At 39.7% G+C, this 21,592-nt stretch overlaps 1 protein-coding gene across 1 annotated transcript; it reads right to left on the bottom strand.

The window, feature by feature from the left end:
- Positions 1-3,115: 3,115 nt before the first annotated feature.
- Positions 3,116-15,057, bottom strand: C9H6orf58 (chromosome 9 C6orf58 homolog). Its single transcript, XM_055534732.1, has 6 exons — positions 14,754-15,057; positions 12,887-12,973; positions 10,771-10,955; positions 8,835-8,935; positions 8,313-8,551; positions 3,116-3,363 (listed from the first exon to the last, which is right to left on the bottom strand). Exons 1-6 carry the CDS (start codon positions 15,055-15,057, stop codon positions 3,248-3,250), a joined length of 1,032 nt encoding a protein of 343 aa, XP_055390707.1. The 3' UTR covers positions 3,116-3,247.
- Between the last annotated feature and the right edge of the window lie 6,535 nt (positions 15,058-21,592).

The following is a 21,592-nucleotide window of genomic DNA, read 5'->3' on the forward strand; positions in this document are numbered from 1 at the left end:
ATGGACTGGTTGGATCTCCTTGAAGTCCAAGGGACTCTCAAAAGTCTTCTCCAACACCACAGTTCTAAAGCATCAATTCTTCGGCCCTCAGCTTTCTTTATAGTCCGGTTCTCATACCCATACTCGACTACTGGAAAAACCATAGTCTTGACTAGATAAACCTTTGTTGGCAAAGTAATGTCTCTGCTTTTTAATATGCTGTCTAGGTTGGTCATAACTTTCCTTCCAAGCACTAAGCGTCTTTTAATTTCATGGCTGCAGCCACCATCTGCAGTGATTTTGGAGCCCAAAAATAAAGGCTGCCAATGTTTCCACTATTTCCCCTTCTATTTGCCATGAAGTGCTGGGACCAGATGCCATGATCTTAGCTTTCTGAATCTTGAGCTTTAAGCCAACTTTTTCACTCTCCTCTTTCACTTTCATCAAGAGGCTCTTTAGTTCTTCTTCACTCTCTGCCGTAAGGATAGTGTCATCTGCATATCTGAGGTTATAGATACTTCTCCCGGCAATCTTGATTCCAGCTTGTACTTCATCCAGCCCAGCATTCCTCATGATGTACTCTGCATATAAGTTAAATAAGCAGGGTGACAATGTACAGCCTTGACGTACTCCTTTTCCTATTTGGAACCAGTCTGTTGTTCCATGTCCAGTTCTGACTGTTGCTTCCTGACCTGCATACAGATTTTTCAAGAGGCAGGTCAGGTGGTCTGGTATTCCCATCTCTTTCAGAATTCTCCACAGTTTGGTGTGATCCACACAGGCTTTGGCATAGTCAATAAAGCAGAAATAGATGTTTTTCTGGAACTCTCTTGCTTTTTTGATGATCGAACAGATGTTGGCAATTTGATCTCTGGTTCCTCTGCCTTTTCTAAATCCAGCTTGAACATCTAGAAGTTCACAGTTCATGTATTGTTGAAGCCTGGCTTGGAGAATTTTGAGCATTACTTTACTAGCATGTGAGATGAGTGCAATTGTGCGGTAGTTTGAGCATTCTTTGGCATTGCCTTTCTTTGGGATTGGAATGAAAATTGACCTTTTCCAGTCCTCTGGCCACTGCTGTGCTTTCCAAATTTGCTGGCATATTGAGTGCAGCACTTTCACAGCATCATCTTTTAAGATTTGAAATAGCTCCACTGGAATTCCATCACCTTCACTACCTTTGTTCATAGTGATGCTTCCTAAGGCCCACTTGACTTCACATTCCAGGATGTCTGGCTCTAGGTGAGTGATCACACCATCGTGATTATCTGGGTCGTGAAGCTCTTTTTTGTACAGTTCTTCTGTGTATTCTTGCCACCTCTTCTTAGTATCTTCTGCTTCTCTTAGGTCCATACCATTTCTGTTCTTTATTAAGCCCATCTCTGCATGAAATTTTCCCTTGGTATCTCTAGTTTTCTTAAAAAGAGTTTTTATTAGGAGGAAAAAAAGAGTACAGTGCTCAGAGACAGACTCAGAGAGTAGTGCCCTTGTGGTAGTTTGATTCACTTTCATGGAGCATTTCTTCCAGGTTTCCTTCGATGAATCACCTTGCTTGTCTGGTTCTAAGTCTGGTTTATCTGAGGATCCTTTGATGTGTGCGTGCTCATGTCTTAGCCAAACCTATGGGTAGGTTGACATCACTTACTATGAGATGACACCCTTTCCCTTTTTGACCGCCAAGGAACCTTTCTGCTCATATGTATGTCGGGAAGCTCTCCTTGACTTCGAGAATGAGGAATATGTGGTCTTTTATCTCTTATCTGTGCAAGGCCCAGCCTCCTCCATCATGCTGCTTTTATGGAGTTTCTGCTATTATGCAGTTTCTGTACACAAGGGAGAAACTCCCCAGCCTGGGGCCCATCGATCTTTTGCCTCATAGCCACCTTTTGCTCATTTCCACTGCACCATGACAGTCTTGGCTTGACCATATAGGAAGAAGAAAACTCCCCCACCAGGCATGGAGGAGGAACTGCTGATGTTTACTCAGGAAGAAGGTGGTCTTCTCCTCCTCCCTACTTTCGCTTTGATTATAAAACTGTAGCCCACTAAGTTCTTGGGGAGCAGCAACCTCTTGCCCACATGCTCCCAGGCCTCACAAGTTTCCTATTCTAATAAACCACTTCTTATCTATCACTTTGCCTCTTGCCGAATTCTTCTGCACTGAGCCATAAAGAAGCCGAGCTCCTTGGAGCCCCCCAAAACCAACCTACATTGTTTCTTCATTCTGTCTCTATCAATGGAAAACATTTTTTTTTAATGACATATTTGTGATTTTTTAAAAATTTACTTTTTGAAAGGTTTTTGTTGTTGTTGACAGGTACACACAGTTTATTTATTTACTTACTTCATGTATTTGTTTTTGGCTGTACTGGGTCTTCGTTGCTGCAAGTGGGCTTTCTCTAGTTGCAGTGCATGGGCTTCTCATTGTGGTGGTTCCTCTTGTTGCAGAGCACAGGCTCCAGGCACACAGCTTCGGGAGTTGCAGGGACTCTAGAGAATGTTCTCAGTAGCTGTGGCACACGGCTCAGTGCTGCACAGCATGGGGCATCTTCCTGGACTAGGGGTCAAACCTGTGTCCCATGTATGAGCAAGTGCAATCCTATCCACTGCACCACAAGGGAAGTCCTGGGAAACTTTCAATGAAAGCTTCATGCTCTAAAAGTCACCACCAGCTAACCAGTGTCATCTGTCTCCTCAGAGGGAAATCTTGACAACTTCGATCCTTAAGGATTTATTATCAAGTGTGGACCCAAGGAAGGGAAAATTGCCTAATTGCTATAAACTTGTCATTAGTGAAAACACACACACAAAACCCTAACAAATTAATTCTATATTCTATTTGTCAGTTCTGTTTTATGAGTTTTAAAACTTGTCAGTATTTCGGTTTAAAATGTTCTGGACTTTGGTTATAGATCAGCAAGACATATTGGTCTAAATTTCATGATATTGGGTTACATAGGATAACAACAGAAGAGTCATCCAAGTTTATTGTCTATTTATTTCTTGCTGGTTTATGATAGATTAATACAATCTTCTTTAGATCTTGAACATTTTAAGTATTAATAAATTTAAAAATCAAGAATTATTAATTGAGCAAAATCATGATAGCATTAATTTGAACCTGAAGATGGGAAGGCATGGACAAAGTCCTAACACATAAGCATAAGTCAAAGACACCAGAAACAAGAAAACTGTATGATTGTGGCAGTGTTAAATTTTGATATTACTGTTGCTCAGCAAGTTAGAATTGTTCATTTTGATTCACTAATCATCCCAGAGATGTTGGATTAAAGATTGCAAGAATTGCTTCAAAAATCTCTAGAAGTAGCATCTTTGCAGCCTGTGTCTTCATTAAAATTTTCCATATAGTTAAAGATAGTGAACCTGGAAAGGATATAAAATAATTACAAGTAAATTAAAATGTATACTCATTTGCTGAAATGTTTATTTTAAATAAAATTCTATGTATTTTGGATACAAATATATGTGTACATTACATGATAGTCATACACATAAATCTTTAAATTTGAAATTAATTGATCAGATTTTCACACAAAAATCAATAAGAAATATAAGCAATTAACCAGAATATCACTGCTATTACCCAGTGTTTACCCAGCATGGGATTTTTTTTCCCTGCCTACTGAAATCTTTTAAGGCTCTTAAAGGTGAAATTTTCCAAGTGTTGATGAAAATGAATGACTTTTTGCTTTGTGACAACCTAGAGGGGTGGGATGGGGTGAGAGGTGGGAGGGAAGAAAGTCCAAGAGGGAGGGGATATATGTGTACCTCTGGCTGATTGATGTTGATGTATGGCAGAAGCCAGAACAATATTGTAAAGCAATTATCTTCCAATTAAAAATTTTAAAAAGAAAAAAAAAAAAGAAATATAAGCAATTAACCAGAAAACTGGGAAAAGAACACATATTCAAGAAATTGTAAATTCATGTAAGAGTGAAGTAGCACTTTATACATTACACACAAATTTTAGAAATTGCTATATGATAGTAGGTTGGAGAAAAAAGGAAACTCAATTCATTTATAACAAAAACGTAAACTCCTGACAAATTTTTGAACACCATTTAGCAATATATGTGGGAGAAGGCAATGGCACCCCACTCCAGTACTCTTGCCTGGAAAATCCCATGGATGGAGGAGCCTGGTAGGCTGCAGTCCATGGGGTCGCTAGGAGTTGGACACGACTGAGCGACTTCACTTTCCCTTTTCACTTTCATGCATTGGAGAAGGAAATGGCAACCCACTCCAGTGTTCTTGCCTGGAGAATCCCAGGGACGGGGGAGCCTGGTGGGCTGCCGTCTATGGGGTCGCACAGAGTCGGACATGACTGAAGCGACTTAGCAGCAGCAGCAGCAGCAATATATGACCTACCAACTTGAATACATTTCCTTTATACATATTTTTTGGTAAAATAACAAATTATGGCAAGAAATACATACATAAAATGCCACTGTTGTAGTATTTCCTGTTATATAGCTTATAACAGAAAATAATGTCCACAGTTATGATGTATATTAACACTACATATAATTTAAACTGAATGGGTTAGATCAATCTGTCCTGATACTGCAAAAGCTCCATGTAGATTTTCCAGTAAAAAGTATGTGCAGAGCAGTGAGTATAATTTCATTTGTACTAGCAGCATGGGTTTTATTTATTCAATTATTTGCACTGTTTTAAGTATATTTCAAATTCTATAAATTTGCACCAAGGACTGATTTTTTAAAATTGGGTGATGAACCACGCATTCAGTTGAGTATCTTTCCCTTTTTCCCTTGTCTTTCACTTCTCTTCTTCCCTCAGCTATCTGTAGTCTCCTCAGACAACCACTTTGCCTTCTTGCATTTCTTTTTCTTTAGGATGATTTTGGTGACTGCCTCCTGTACAATGTTACAAACTTCAGTCCATAGTTCTTCAGGCACTTTGTCTACCAGATTTAATCCCTTGAATCTATTTTTCACCTCCACTGTATAATCATAAGGGATTTGATTTAGGTCATACCTGAATGGCCTAGTGGTTTTCCCTATTTTCTTCAATTTAACACTGAATTTTTCAATAAGGAGCTCATGATCTCAGCCACAGTCAGCTCTAGGTCTTATTTTTACTGACTGTATAGAGCTTCTCCATCTTTGACTGCAAAGAACATAATCAATCTGATTTTGGTATTGATCATCTGGTTATGTCCATGAGTAAATCCATCTCTTGGTTTTTTGGGAAAAGGTGTTTGCTATGATCAGCATTTTCTCTTGACAAAACTCTGTTAACCTTTGTTCTGCTTCATTTTGTACTCCAAGGCCAAACTTGCCTGTTACTCCAGTATAACAGATACTCCAGTTATCTCTTGACTTTGTACTTTTGCATTTCCAATCTCCAGTGATGAAAAGGACATCCTTTTTTTTTTTGTTTGTTTGTTTTAGTCCTAGAAGGTAGGTCTTCATAAAAGCAGTAAACTTCAGCTTCTTGGGAATCAGTGATTGGGGCATAGATTTGGATTACTCTGATGGTGAATGATTTGCTTAGGAAATGAACTGAGAACATTGTGTCATTTTTGAGATTGGACCCGAGTACTGCATTTCCAGTTCTATGGTTGACCATGAGGGCTACTCCATTTCTTCTAAAGGATTCTTACCCACAGTAGTATATATAATGGTTATCTGAATTAAATTCACCCATTCACATCCAATTTAGTTCACTGATTCCTAAGATATCAGTGTTCAATCTTGCCATCTCCTGTTGACCACATACAATTTACCTTAATTCATGCACCTAACATTCCAGGTTCCTATACAATATTGTTCTTTACAGTATCGGACTTTACTTTCACCACCAGACACACCCACAATTGAGCATCGTTTCTGCTTTGGCCCAACCGCTTCATACTTTCTGGAGCTATTAGTAATTGCCCTCCACTCTTCCCCAGTAGCATACTGGACATCTTCCTACCTGGGGGACTCATCTTCCAGTGTCCTGTGTTTTTGCTTTTTCATGATGTTCATAGGGCTCTCGTGGCAAGAATATTTGAGTGGGTTGCCATTTCCTCCTCCAGTGGACCATGTTTTATCAGAACTCTTCACTATGACCCATCTGTCTTGGGTAGCCCTGCCTGATATGGCTCATAGCTTCACTGAGTTATGCAAGCCCCTTCACCATGGCAAGGCTGTGATCCATGAAGGGGAAAATATATGTAGTCAAGGGTTAAAAGCTGATGCCATTGCAGATAGACAGGTGGTTGAAAATTTTACATAATTAAAAAATTTTTTAAACTACATGACAATTCTTAGAATTGATTACATTCTTCATCAGTGAAATGTTAAAGAGCTAATTGGAAGTCTGAAAAGTCTGTTTTTACTTATTTATTCAGCGAATTTAACTCAGATTCCTTGTGAAGAGCATCATAAAGTATCTCTGGAGACTATAAGTTACTTAAATGATATTTTGAGAGGATTTTTATGAATGGAAATATGTGTCTCTATTTAATTAATTTAAATGCTCATTTTTGAATATCACTAATTGTATTTTACTAATGCTTTGCTTTTAACATACCTGTTTTCCCTATTCTCTGCTTATTTGGAGATCTCAAGGCCTTTGGTGCTGTTACTGAATTCTGACTGTCAGCAGGAATGTGAAGAGTGATTAACCATGACAACGGTGGATAAATAATAGTAAATACCTTGTTATGTGATATCTAAACAAGTATGCTATCAAGGTTTGTTTTTTTAATCATTATTTTTCCATATTTAATCTTGAATTTTTTCTGGTGAAAGCAACTCAAAACCACATATTAAATTCAAAGCTAAATTTTGGTAAAATCAAATCTTGTCAAAATATTGCTGTATAGGACCTTCAATTCTTGACTCAGTTCTTTACCCTTTAATCTTAGCAGGGAAGAGCCAGTTTATATGATCCAGGCCTAGAATACAATTATGCTATGTGATAATTTGACAGAGATGGCTAGGCAGATCCTAAAACATCTTTCATGGAGTAGATTTGTAACACAAAACTGTTCTTAGGCAACAATTTAATTCCTTAGCCCCTGCTTGCATCCAAATATGGGATAATGTGCCTAGGTTATACCAGTAAAGTATGAGATGAAGTGAAGGAAGTGTCAAGACTTTCTCCAACAGAGTATCCTTCTGTTGGTGAGATGTGAATCATGTAGAGGTTGGGGGTTGGAAGAGCTAGAGATGAAAGCATCTTCAGTCATTGTGTGAAAGAAAGCTGCCACCGACAGAGAACATTGCCCTGGAACCATTACTGGAGGAAGCAAGAAGAGACTTCAGTTGCAGAAGCTCCTAAAATGTTTGGGTTTGTTATTCTACCTAATGCAAATGAGATTTCAGAAACATATTGTTTAACATTTACTTTGTTTTTATATCTTTTAAATCTTTCAGATTCATTTTTTTTGTTGTTGTTGTTTTAAAAATACTAATATTGGGGGACTTCCGTGGCAGTCCAGTGGTTAAGACTTTGCCTTCCAATGAAGGGAGTGTGGGTTTGATCCCCAGTCGGGGAGGTAGGATCCCACATGCTTCATGGCCAAAACATAAAATAGAAGCAATATTGTAACACATTCAATAAAGACTTTAAAAATGGTCTGCTCAAAAAAAAAAAAAAAAAAGCTTTAATTTTTTTTAGTTTTTAAAAGTACTAATATCTTAATTATGTTTTAAGTTTGATACACTGCATAAGTGCATGTCTGGAAAACTGGGATGATGTAGTAATTCAAACCCGCAATTACAGATTTCTTTTTTTCACGCTGCTAAGACACAGCAGCTGAGGGGCTGAAGCAGAATACTTCTGCCATGACTGGTAAGGCTAGTGGGAGGGAGCTCACGTAAGTCAGTTGGCTGGTTTTCTTATGGTAGGTTTTTCTTTTTTTCTAAATATAAGAGTGACATTAAGGCTTTAAAAAAAATACTGTAACAACAACTACAGAAAGAATATATCTGGGTTTGTAGAGGAAAAAAGTACATGAGATAGTCTGGTAGCTTCATGGGTCAATAAGGACCTGTATGGTCAGGGCCCATAAGACGGCTGCTCTCTTTCTGTCTGAGCATTGCTTGCCCCGCTCCACACTGCCTTACCTTTGCTTTACATGCATGATTGCCTCCCCTTCCTAAGCTGAAAGTTTAAACAGTAACTACATGCATGAGCAGCCCAACCCTCAGTTACTGACTGTTGTGGTACTCGGACCAGAATGGCTCTGGTTTCTTTAAGAGTATGTGTTATGACAACATGTATCTTTGATCATCATTATTTCTTCCTTTCTCTATTCAACGCGATATTGATTAAAGGTATTGTTTATAAGCCTTTACCTGTTGCGCTATCCACTTTATGAAGAAGATTTAGACCAAGCAGTAGTATGTTCTGAAGGTCAGTAAAGTTGCTGATGAAGGGAGCTTTGTCCCCATCCACAAGCACTCGAGGTGGCAGGGCCTGCTGGAACTCAGATACTGTACTAAAGATTGTGGGAAAGCTGGCTGCAGCTAGATAGTCCAAAAACACGCACCAATCTCTCCCAAAGCCCGCTTCTGGTTTAGAATAATATTCTAACCTAAAAGACAAGCGGAAACACGGTACAGTTATCATTTGTCACTCAGAACGGCACCCTTGTCATTTTCTTAAAAAGATCACCTTCTGTCAACAAACTAAGAATGTAATTTTTAGTTTTAGAATGTGATGGCTTGAGTGCCTGCCTTAGATGATATAGGTAACTAATCCCCAAAGATTAAATATAATATTTAATAAGAAGACTGATATTAGGAAATACAAAGGTATAGATAAGACCAAAATTTATTTGCCGTATTAAGTAGAGGTAACTTGGGATCCATGCTTACCTGTCTTCAAAAATTTTGTAACCATCTTTCAAGCTTGAGACATGTGCCTCCCACAAGTACTTCAATAAGTCCTCGAAGCTACTAGAAGGTGACTGCAAATGCTACCGTAGAGGGAAGAAATGGATTCACATTTGCTCAACTAGAACAATTCTTCTCTCTACAATTTCACTTTGTCCACATTTCGTATTTAGCAATAGTCTACATCACAGGAGAATTTTGTTTCTGTGGATTAATTTGCACAAGCCATGAGTGACAAGCAATCTGTAAAGACTATAATAATGATTAGGAGTAGATTAGGAGCAGATTAAGAGTAATATTGCATGGATCTATAAGAGATGAACTGCACTTTTCCCCCCAAAGTCAGTATCATTTTTAATTTATTTTTTTACTGAAGGATAATTGCCTTACAGAATTTTGCTGTTTTCTGTCAAACCTCAAGAGAACTTTATTTTTTGTTTATCAGCTGTTTTTCTGCTGCCATAGTTGAAATTACCACAAAAGTTTAAGAAAAGGTGGAAATTACAAGAATACATAACTTAATAAAATCTTTGAAAATGAGCTAATAGTCTATAGAACTAGCAAATATCTCTTTTTGCATTGATTTTGGTCCATGACTATGCTTCACCAATGTATTTTAGTTTGGTCATCGAATATGTGGTTTTGATTGCCACATAATAGTTTAGTTATACCTATTTGTGACCACTTATCAAATCATTTGAAAGAAGTTAACTAACTACTCTAAAACCAACCCCATAATCATATTTCTCCCAAGTGTTATTGCTCACTTGATCTGAAGGTTCAATTTACCAGAATAATCTTTTCATTCAGTGTGTGCACTTGCATTTATGTACGGCTTGTTTAGAGTGAGATGAGTGGATAGATTTGCTGTTAATGCTGTATTGGTTCAGAAGGTGTAAATGACATGTAATGCCTTGATGTCATGGAATGAAAATGAAAGAAAGTGAAAATGGTAGTCGCTCAGTCGTGTCCAACTCTTTGCAATGCCATAGACTGTAGCCTGCCAGGCTCCTCTGTCCATGGGATTCTCCAGGCAAGAATACTGGAGTGGGTAGCCATTCTCTTCTCTAGGGCATCTTCTATCTTCCTGACCCAGGGACAGAACCCATGTCTCTTGCATCGCAGGCAGATTCTTTACTGTGAGCCACAAAGGAAGCCCGTAAAGTAATGATATTAATATAACTTGTATAAAAACTTGTATTTTTATACCATATAATACACACAAAAACCTAAATAAAACAGCACACATATATGTGGAATCTAGAAAAATGGTACTGATGAACCTATTTACAAGGCAGGAATAGAGGTGCGGGTGTCGAGAATGGGCTTGTGGACACAGCAGAGGATGGAGAAAGGGGGACAAATTGAGAGAACAACATTGGCATTATTCACTGTCAGGTGTAAAAATGCGTAGCTAGTGGGAGACTGCTGTATAGCACAAGGAGCTCAGCTCAGTGCTCTGTAATGATCTGGAAGAGTGGAATGGGGGAGGGGAGGCTCAAGAGGAAGAGGATATATGCATAGCACGTGGGTGTGCATGAGTGCTCAGTTGTGTCCTACTCTTTGTGATGCCATGGACTGTCGCCCGCCAGGCTATGATAGAGGCTCCTTTGTCCATTGAATTCCCCAGGCAATAATACTGGAGTGGGTTGCCATTTCCAGGGACTGAACCCATGTCTCCTGTGTCTCCTGCATTGCAGGTAGATTCTTTACTCCCTGAGCCACCAGGGAAGCCTGTGTATGTATATATGTATGTGTGTATATATGTGTGTGTGTGTGTGTGTGTGTACATATAGCTGATTCACAGTGTTGTACAGCAGAAACTAACAGAACATTGTAAAGCAATTATATTCCAATAAAAAAAGAAATTCTCTTACCACCTCCTGAAAGATTAAATAATAAAACTTGAAAAAGGCACCTGGTAAAGGGCATTCCACTTCCTCATTGTTGAAGGAAAGGAGGACTGACAACTAGAAACATTAAGACAAAACTTTGTCTGGTCCTTGGATGGTGGCAAAAGCAGCACTTGATCTGATGATATCCCCATTATGCCAGAATCAACTGCAGCAAGGAAGGGCAGTGCACAGAGAAAGTAATTCATATCTGTAAAAGAAGATACCTATCATTACCACAAGCGCCAACAAATATGATAGAGGATATTTTTAAGTAATCTGTATGCTAAGTCACTTCAGTCGTGTCCAACTCTGTGTGACCCCATAGATGGCAGCCCACCAGGCTCCCCTGTCCCTGGGATTCTCCAGGCAAGAACACTGGAGTGGGTTGCCATTTCCTTCTCCAATGCAGGAAAGTGAAAAGACAAAGTGAAGTCGCTCAGTCGTGTCCGACTCCTAGCGACCCCATGGACTGCAGCCCACCAGGCTCCTCCATCCATTGGATTTTCCAGGCAAGTGTACTGAAGTAAGCCATTAAGCAAAAAGTCAGAGATCCAGAAACATGAAAAAAAGTAACCGCAAAATATTGAAAATCTCTCTAAGGATCATATACATAACTCTATCGCATTTCGGTTAATAACCCTACAATTAGAAATGAATAGGGGCTAAAAGAGTTGAGCGCTGCTGCTGCTGCTGCTCAGTGGTGTCTGACTCTCTGTGACCTTTTGGACTGTAGCCCACCAGGCTCCTCTGTCCATGGGATTTCCCAGGCAAGAATCCTGGAGTGGATTGCCATTTCCTTCTCCAGAGGATCTTCCCAACCCAGGGATCAAACCCGTGTCTCCTGTTGTCTCTTGCACTGTGGGCACACTCTTTACCCACTGAGCCATTGGGGAAGCAAATAGTTGTCTACAGCATTTTAACACACAAAAAGTAATTTTAATGAATTTGGTATCATTCATGTTTTCAAAGCATTTTACAATGGAAGAAAGAAAATGGAAGAAAGATATCTACTTGTGCATAGAATGATACACTTCTGAGGTTTTACCATGAAATGTGACTTTTTTCTAAATTATCTTAATACACGTATAGTGTTGGTATTTTGTATTTTATGTTTAATATACAACCATGACATTGTGAAGTGCTTGTCCCACATTAAGTCTTCGAAGCAAAAATATTGGCTGAGTGTTGGCAACAAATCTCTGGATAATTAAATTAACACTGAATTAAGATTTTTAAAATTGTTGTCTAGGTAGAACCTATACCAACAAATTTAGACATACCGATATAGTTGACTGTAAAACTTGTACTGATTACCACTGTTAATGCAGAACACTTTTCATCATAGACATGCATTTTGAATGCAGTCCTCCGTCCCAGGGTAGCAGGCTGATATTCCAAACTATTGGAGTCCATGTGAGAAAAAAGAAGCCTAAATTCTAGATCTGTGGCCATGACACTTTCTGAGTCTTTGAAAAGACTCAATGAGTGTCATACAAGAAAAATAAGTAAAGATGTATACAATGCGTGTCACTCTAAGAAAGTGAAATTAACTGTGACCTTGTTTCTAATTAGTGGGAAATATCTCAAAGAAATTGTGTGTAAATTAATTTCACCACTAACACACAAGATAAAATTAAAGAATTAGGAAATACCTTCTGATTACTTGACTATTAAATATCTGACAGAAGCCTTACATTACTAATTGATAGAATGATTTGTGATACATTCATCTCTGACATTTTTACAAATTTCCTAGTTAAATATATTTGGTCTGAGCAAAATGGAAAAAGAAAAAAGTATTATTTTCTTGTTCTCTCCTTTTTCATCCTTCCTGGTCCTGGAGACTCCTCTGATTAGCGGGACCTCCCATCTAACACCAGTGCTGGTCATTCAAAAGCCATTGTCCTTTGCAGTTCCTTGTTGCAGTCCCTGGGTAAAATAGGTCCTAAGGAATCGTTACTGAAATTGTGGCCATTAAATCCTAGAATGTGACAGAAAGGCCACGAGAGACATGATGAAGTGGATTCATTTTTACGGAGCAATAGTGCTGTTTTTGTTTTGTCTCTGTCCCTAAGATTTTAACTTGGATATTTTCTTTGGGGGAAGGTTATTAACTATTTCGCTATTAAATGAACACACCAGCCCACCAACTGTCTACAGAGATGCACAAACGATCTCCAGATTCATAGCCACAGTCTGTCGTTCGGGTGGGATCAACCAATCTGCCTGGAAGAGAGAGGATGCACAGATTATTTACTATGCACGTTTTGAAACTTGCTATAATCATCCCTTGCCTAATTCATTTTGTTTGCAAAGAAGCACAAACATTTATTTTCTCATGACTTGTGTTTCTCTTCCGATCACTCTTTACCTTCATTTCCCATCTCAGGGCCAATTTCTTTTCCTTCATCTAACATCACAACAATATTCCACTTTAGAATGATCTGTTTCGAATATTATTTGCTTTTGTATTTATTCTTTTTCCTAACCTGATTGTTATTAAACAATGATCATTAAAGAACTTGCTAATGCTATTCACCTGCATGAATATTAGAAGTGTGAACTTTCCTGATTGTTCCTCAAACTGCAAAGGCACTCACACACGCACACACACACACAGACTGCACCCAATCACATACACTTGTTCTTTACCTTCATTTTCCATACTATTGAGATAAGAGTCGGATTTCTGCTGGCGGACCTAGGCATTGATATTTTTGAAAATCAGGCAGTTGTTTTCAATGTGCAGCCACTCCTGAGAACCACTGTTTTTGTTCATACTTTTATGCCCTAGTAGATTTCATTTCCCCAATGAAATTCGTTCACATTTCAAATTTTAATTCAGATCCATTTTTTCCTGATTATTCCATCTGACTCCACCGTGACCCTTTGTTTTGCACTTTAATTTTTAACTAAGAGTTGTTATTTATTGCTCACTGTTTCATTTCTGATATATTTTCTGTTTTAATTGTGTTGTAAGGTCTTGGATGGCAAGGAAACTGTCTGAAATACTCCCACCCCACAGCTGCTTTTAGAAAATGCTGGAGACATATAAGCCCATTATTAGGTAAGTTTAGTCAGGCTTGATCATAATATGTAAGTGTAATGAAAGAATAAGAAAAACATTAATCGACCAGCCTATTCAGCCTCCATCTACTGCTGGCCCCTAGGTCCCTGAGGCTGGCATGCCTCCCATAGTGCTAATGATTTCTCCTAGATCTCCATCTTTTTGACTCTGGGAAAAGCCTGATAAAGAGCTGGTTTGAGTCTCAAAACATCACCTGATAAAGGTGTGTGAACAGCCAGCTTCAGGAGCTCCTGCATGTGACTCCTCCTTAGATCTCAGATAAACTATAATCTTCTCCCTATATATATATATATATTTTTCATCAGAACAGAACAAATTTCCTTATCGGTAGTGTTATAGTATGGAGTGAAAGAGACACCATTCTCTTTCATAAGACTCTCTGCCAGCCAAACATCTTATAATTTATGGCCCAAACATATCTGCCTACTAAACACTAGAACGTACTTTATTTTTGAAAGGAATTGATCTTTTGCAGAGAAACATCCTCATGAACAAGATCCCTTTCTTGCCTCTCTCCATCTACATGTATAGGTAATCATAGTTAGAACTTCAAGAAATTCAAAGTAATTTGACACCATCTGTTTCAGTGCCTATCTTCTTGACTGTTTTGTTCATCTCAGTGCTTAGAATAGAATCTAGTGCCTAGTAGGAGTTCAAGTAGAATGCCCAATATGCTGGAAATGAAGTCTTTTTTTGTGTTTGGCAACTATGCTATATGCCCCACTGCAGTTTCAAATCAAAACAGGCAACCCAGAAAGATTTATGGAGGAGAAAAAGTAGAAAACTAATGGTTATGAGGGGAAAAGAGGAAAAAGAAAGAATTTGATTTTCAAAAATTGGTTTATACAGAGTTCCATTTCCCAATTACCACATGGTTAGATTGGAAAAATCATATGAGTAAAAACAAATCATTCTTACCTGTTTTATATTGCCAGCCATGCTGCAAAGGTAATCCCCATAAAAAATTTTGTTCATTATCTGGTGCGAATTTTTCAAAATAACTGGCTGTCTTGTTCAGGAGGACTTTATACATGCCCATTCTCTTAGGGTATACCCAGGGATCAATAATGTACTTTCCATTCTCCACACTGTAGTCACTGAACTGACCAGGAGTCTCATTCCACAGTGGGAGATACTGATCTGAGAGCCTAAAAACTTCTGCTGAAGGAACAAAAATGCAACCAACCAGCACACAGGCCGAAGCAGCAAGGAGAGACAACATGCTGGAGCTGGGGGGTTGAGATTATGGCAGGGCTTTTATTGGAAAGTGCAGAAAGAAGGCATGGTATTTCCTCATATCAGAGCATATCACCTTTGTTCATTTCCTTGAGATGGTAGGAAAGTCTTACCAAGGAAAATAGGCTGCTTCCTCAGATATACAGAACAAACTAATGGACACCAGAAGAGAGAGGGGAGAAGGGCCGGGGGTGTGTGTGTGTTGGGGGGGCCGTTAAACTTGCATGAAATAAATAATCAGCAATATTACATAGCACAATTTATAAATACCCATGCAAATATGGGCTTCCCCTGTGGCTCAATGGTAAAGAATCCGCCTGCAGTTCGAGAGCCCCAGGAGATATGGGTTCAATCCCTGGGCTCGGTTAGCCCTCTTGCCTTACATTCTCCCCCTTCCCCCATGTTTACACAGTTTCTAATCTTCCCTTCTCCCAGTGTCGTAAGAACAACAGTTTGTTGCCGTGCTATCCCCATATGCAGAGATTAGGGCTTCTCATAAGGGAACAAGAAATGCTGCTTCTTAAAGGAACAGAAAGGGCCAGAATGGGTTTTGGCCCCCTCCTCCAGCAGCACCACTGCCCACACCCTGCTTGTGTCATGGAAGAAATTTTCTCGGATCTACTGAGATACTGTCTTCTGGGCTCAGAATGCTTAACATTCCCACCAAAGAAAATAACTCCCTGCTTGTAGGCTGTGACCGTATTTTTCAGTCGATAGCCCTCTTGCCCTGCATTCTTGCTTTCCCCACGTTTACAGTTTCTAATCTTATCTTCTCCCGGCGTCCTAAGAACTACAGTTGTTGCCATGCTATTCCCATATGCAAAGATTAGGGCTTTTCATAAAGGAACAGGAGCGAAGGGATCAGAAGGAGTTTTGGCCCCCTCCTCTAGTAACACAACTGCCCACAACCTGCTTGTGTCATGGAAGAAATTTTCTCAAGACTCTTTGTGGTCTTCTCTGTAAGAAACAATATTATTTCTTGCTGTCATGCATGGCGGGTGAATGGAAAGAGGAGCCCAAAAGGTGGCTCCCAGGTATTTGGCTTGGCCTGAGATACGGGTGGGTACAGCTCCCAAGGTCACACTCATCCAGTCATGGAGGAAAGGTTTAACTCCTTGAGACTCATTCTTGGAATGGCAGCCACCACCCCCTTTCCTCTTGAACTTAAGCCTTTCTCCAGCTTCACTGTCTTTTGCCTTGAGATAACTACAATAACTCAGAATTCAATGCAACTCATGTTTGCAGAAAGGTGGATTCATACTTTTATTGTCATTATACTGTAGACTGTTACACTGCTTATGATGTATGAGTACATCATAGAAAATGCCAGGCTGGGTGAAACATAAGCTGGAATCAAGGTTGCTGGGAGAAATATCAATAACCTCAGATATGCAGATGACACCACCCTTATGGCAGAAAGTGAAGAACTAAAGAGCCTCTTGATGAAAGTGAAAGAGGAGAGTGAAAAAGTTGGCTTAAAACTCAGCGTTCAGAAAACTAAGATCATGGCATCTGGTCCTGTCAGATGAGTGTGTACTTCTTGGTTCTGTCTCATCACAACAAAGATTTGGAGTGACGGACATTAAAGCCCACGGTGCGTCACAGCTCTCAGGTCTCGAACAGACTGTGTTATAGCTCTTTAGGCAAATCAGTGTTACAGCTCCGTGTTATAGCTCTATTTTATTTAGATAATAGCAGGAAAATCCATCCTCGAGGCCTGAGGGCTTGCCAAACCAAAGATGTGAAGAGAAGAGAGCCCCAGCGCACGGGAGAGAAAGAGAGAGACCCCCAGCCCTTTGGCTCCTCTTTTTATATGTCCCCCACCCACTCTCGGCCTGCCGTATGTAAATTGGGCTAGCCAGGAGTGTTGTTTGTTCTACCTGAGGTCCTCACTTTGGTCCTCGGACCTTCTTTTGTTCTATTTTCGTGGGCTTTTCTCCTCCTTGTCTTTTAGCCACCGCCATTCTGGACCCCTGTTTCATATTCTAACAACCTAACAGTCACATCCGTTCATGGCAAATAGATGGGGAAACAATGGAAACAATGACAGACAATATATTTTCTTGGGCTCCAAAATCACTGCAGACGGTGACTGCAACCATGAAACTAAAAGATGCTTGCTCTCTGGAAGAAAAGTTATGCTCAACTTAGCATATTGAAAAGCAGAGACATGACTTTGCCAACAAAGGTCCGTCTAGTCACAGCTATGATTTTTCCAGTAGTCGTGTATGGATATAAGTGTTGGACTATGAAGAAAGCTGAGCACTGAAGAATTGATGCCTTTGAACTGTGGTGTTGGAGAAGACTCTTGAGAGTCCCTTGGACTGCATGGAGATCCAACCAGTCACTCCTAAAGGAAATCAGTCCTGAATATTCATTTGAAGGACTAATGTTGAAGCTGAAACTCTGATACTTTGGCCACCTGATGCGAAGAACTGACTGATTTGGAAAGACCCTGATGCTGGGAAAGATTGAAGGCTGGAGGAGTAGGGGATGACAGATGATGAGATGGTTGGATGGCATCACTGACTCAATGGGCATGAGTTTGGGTAAACTCCGGGAGTTGGTGATGGACAGGGGTCCTGGCGTGCTGCAGTCCATGGGGTCGTACAGATTCGGACGTGACTGAGCGAATGAACTGAACTGAACTGACTGAACAAGCTGGAGTAACAGGTCTGTTTTTACCTGAGGGAAGGAGAGAATTGTTGTAGTCAGTCGTTTCGGGAAACAAACTCACTCAGAATGACAATGCAGATGGTGGAGTGCAGTTTATTACACGGGTGGGCCCAAGGCAGAGTCTCCTCTTAGCCAAGGACCCCGACCAGTTTTTGTCAAAAGCTTATATACCCTAAGTGTATATAAGCTCCCCAAATTCCCTGAAACTAGTCTGAACAAAGGAAAAGAAAGATACAATCTAAGTTAACCCGTGATTCATATGCCTTAAGCCTAGGTAGTTAACTGTGGACAATTATCACCAGGCCTCTGGTCATACCCCAATAAGCCTAATAGAATTTATGATTCTATTCGGTTACACAGATAATTAGGGTATTCTTTTAGGCAATGGAGAGTCTAGGTATGAGCTGTGGGGCTCTTCCTTCTGGGGGGTCTGGTTTTCCAGTTGGTATGTCACTTTCCTCGATACTGGGCATATAGCTCAAAGCCCACAGTCTGGCCCAAGACGGAGTCCTGCTTTTAAGATGGAGCTTGTTCTGTCTGCTTCCTCCTTCAGAATATTTCCACATATCATGAAATCTAGTTGCCTGAAGGGAAGAAAATATCATGTTCAGGTGAGCTGTTTTCTCAGGATTTCTTTTCTTTTCCCCTTGTGCAGTGAACATGTACACACTAAAATCTTCTGAAAGGAAAGATGGGTGTCTATTTTAATGTTTAACTACCAGGGGGATATAAATTATAAGGTCTACAGAAGAGAAAAAACATTTTTGGGCTAGGATTTACTTTTCTAGCAATCTTGAATTGACAGGATATCTGCCTCATTTCCCCTCCCAGGAGCCAGTGGATCATGATAGTAAGATATGAATAGTAAGATATAAATATAAATACTTGAGATGAATGAGTTTTAAATTTTAGAACAGGAAGAAACATGAAAAAATCATATAATGCAAAAAACTCATTTTATTGGCTTAAGAAACTGAGGTCCAGTCCAGAGACATCTATTTGCCCCAAATCACATATTGCATCAAGAATAGAAATAGGCCTTTCTGCAGGGGAGGAATGGAGACGCAGATGTGCGTCAAGTCTTCATATCAAGATTTGAATGACCTCATCAAGTAACTGGAGGGTCATAAATATTAGCCTGATTCCAGTGTTATAGAGCATGATATGGTGAATTCTCTAAAGATACGTAAAATTTCTTCTTACACATCTATTGCTCCAGGGACAAATTTATTGATTACCTGCACCATGAAATATCATTTCTGTAATAGAAGTTTAAGTTTATATTTAAAAAATTATCAAACGATGCTGAATTAAATGTAATCCTAAAATACTCAGTCAAGAGGTCAGTATTTTTGTGTAAGCTTTCTCTTTCTTAGAAATTTTACTGTAGTTTGTAGAAATAATAAATGCTAGAATCATCCTGTTGTAAGTTTCACGTTTATAAAAGAAAGCAGCATGACTGATTGTATCAAAATAGTTGGTGGCACCAGAGTGGTCACAAAGAGTGGGACACGATGTGGCCATTGAACAAGACAATATTCAATAGGTTATAAAGCGCCATCTCGTGGTCATCTGGAGAATTTAGCATTCAGGACCAAGCTGTCCAACCAGATCTGTCCCCTGCGTGCGGCTCCCTCTTTCCTATTCTCGCAGCAAACTGTAGAGCAGCGCGGATTCCCGTCCTGTCCTTTCGGGATAAGCAAGTTCATCTCAAGAAAGGCCCCTAGGATTTGTATATAACTTTTACTTAATTCATAGTAGCAACTATTTGTTTCCCAGAAACAAGACTCTCTCCGGCAAACCTTGATGTCTGGCTCATTTTATATTGCATTTGAGAATAAATGGCTATTTTCTACAAGAGGATTTATTCCACTTTTTTTTTTTTTCCAATTCAAAGTTATTGTTAAACATCAGCACTAAGAAACTGGTCTAGTAAATATTAGTTGAAATGACCCTTTAGATGTGCACTGTTTTATGACTGGGCCCATAAAATACACAGATTTCTGGATGTAAATCTATGTTTCTGGCTTATGATACCTTATTAAAAATAGGCAAAACTTCCTCAGTTATTAATATCACAGTGAAATGTGAATAAAATTAAATTCTCTAGATGACCACTAGATGGTGCTATATAACCTATTGAATATCTTGTAACCACCCGCCCCCACCCTTCATGGACTGCAGCACTCCAGGCCTCCCTGTCCCTCACCATCTCCCAGAGTTTGTCCAAGTTCATTTCCACTGAATCGGTGATGCCATCCAATCATCTTATCCTCTGTTGCCCTCTTCTGCCTTCAATCTTTCCCAACATCGGGATCTTTTCCAATGAGTGGGCTCTTCGCATCAGGTGGCCAAAGTATTGGAGCTTCAGCTTCAGCATCGGTCTTTCCAATGAATACTCAGGGTTGATGTCGTTTAGGATTGACTGGATTGATCTGGATTGATTTAGGATTGATCTTCTTGTTGTCCAAGGGACTCTCAAGAGTCTTCTCCGGCACCACAGTTCGAATACCATCTACCATCTTGTTTTTACTGCCCTCTGTTTCAGGCTCCTTCCAGATGGCTTTTTAATGATTGCAGGTCCAATTTGAATTAATATTTATTAATGATGCATATAGATAGTGATCAAATAGTATTGCTATTAGTTGAATGATCTGGGACCAGTCAGTTAGCCTCCTTGTGCCTCAGTTTCCTCATCTATGAAATGAGCAGAAGACTCCTTGCTCATGTAGGACTCCACGGCATGGCCTCTTGGCCTTGGCAGAATACACCAAGGATGAGCCTGTGACCTAAAAGCAGTGACTCTGAATCCTTCTCTGCGCTTTTTTCAAAATAGAATTGGGAAAGCCAGCCAGGGCTTCCCTGAAGTGGGAGGATCACAATGTGGGATGCAGGTACCAGGGAAGAAGGGCAGGAGCTGGCCTGAAGTAGGAAAAACTGACATTGAAGAACCAGAGACACAGAGATAAGAGGCCAAGAGAGTCCTGCAGTGTCCACGTCCCAAAGGTTAATGAGTCCAGTTGTTTTCTCACATTTGGCAACAGGATGTCCCTCCAATAAATACTCTTTTTTTGCCCCAGCTAGTTTGACCTGGGTAATCATCACTTTAACCAAAAGAATTCTTACTAATCAAGGGACTCACTCATTCTGTTCATTCAAAAATATAGCCAAGCAATTTAAGTCTTTACCCCATAATCCCTTCAAGTTTAACTCCCTTCGTATTTAATACCAAAAGAGGGAAAAGCGCAAAGACAGCAAAAGACAAAATAAGGGGAAACAGTTTCAAGCTTGTGACTCATTAAAGTAAGTTGAACCTTGAAAGGAAGGGCCTCCCTCAGAAATGCTAAGCACTTTATAAATGGTTGTTACTTCTTACAACCATCACTTCAGTTCAAAAAATCTGGATGGCTCAGCCTTCCTAAACATTCTCCTGCTGGGCAGTTCATTATTTTTTTGGATGGTAAGTAAGTGGCATAACTTTATTCTGGTCCTGATTCTACTCTTTAAAACTAATGGGATAAGCATATATTTCCCAGTACTTGTATTCTCAGAAACTCGACTAAAGGAAATGGCAGAAGATAGTACAGTTCTAGTGCAGAATCTCAAGGCAATAAACCAGTGGAGATCTTGACCTCTCTTTCTCTCTCGCGCTCCCTTTTTCTCCTGCTCTCTGTGTCTCAGTAGAAACATGTAGAATCTTGAGTTCTGTTATGCCATGTGCTGCCTATGAAAGCAGAATCCTAAAATGAGCACACTGCTGGGGGATAGGGACATAGAGAATCTGGTGACCCCTCTATTGTTTCATGGCTGTTTTAGACCCAGCAGGAACACACTCTAAATTAACC

The sequence above is a fragment of the Bubalus kerabau genome, chromosome 9 (genome assembly GCF_029407905.1).
Source record: "Bubalus kerabau isolate K-KA32 ecotype Philippines breed swamp buffalo chromosome 9, PCC_UOA_SB_1v2, whole genome shotgun sequence".
Lineage (NCBI taxonomy): Eukaryota > Metazoa > Chordata > Mammalia > Artiodactyla > Bovidae > Bubalus > Bubalus kerabau.

Excerpts from the sequence above, each read along its gene's own strand:
- C9H6orf58 (XM_055534732.1), bottom strand. The coding sequence starts at position 15,057 with ATGTTGTCTCTCCTTGCTGCTTCGGCCTGTGTGCTGGTTGGTTGCATT. Across the intron at positions 12,974-14,753 it reads TGGCTGGCAATATAAAACAG|GCAGATTGGTTGATCCCACC; the intron begins GTAAGAATGATT and ends TCTCTCTTCCAG. Across the intron at positions 10,956-12,886 it reads TGTAGACAGTTGGTGGGCTG|ATATGAATTACTTTCTCTGT; the intron begins GTGTGTTCATTT and ends CTTCTTTTACAG.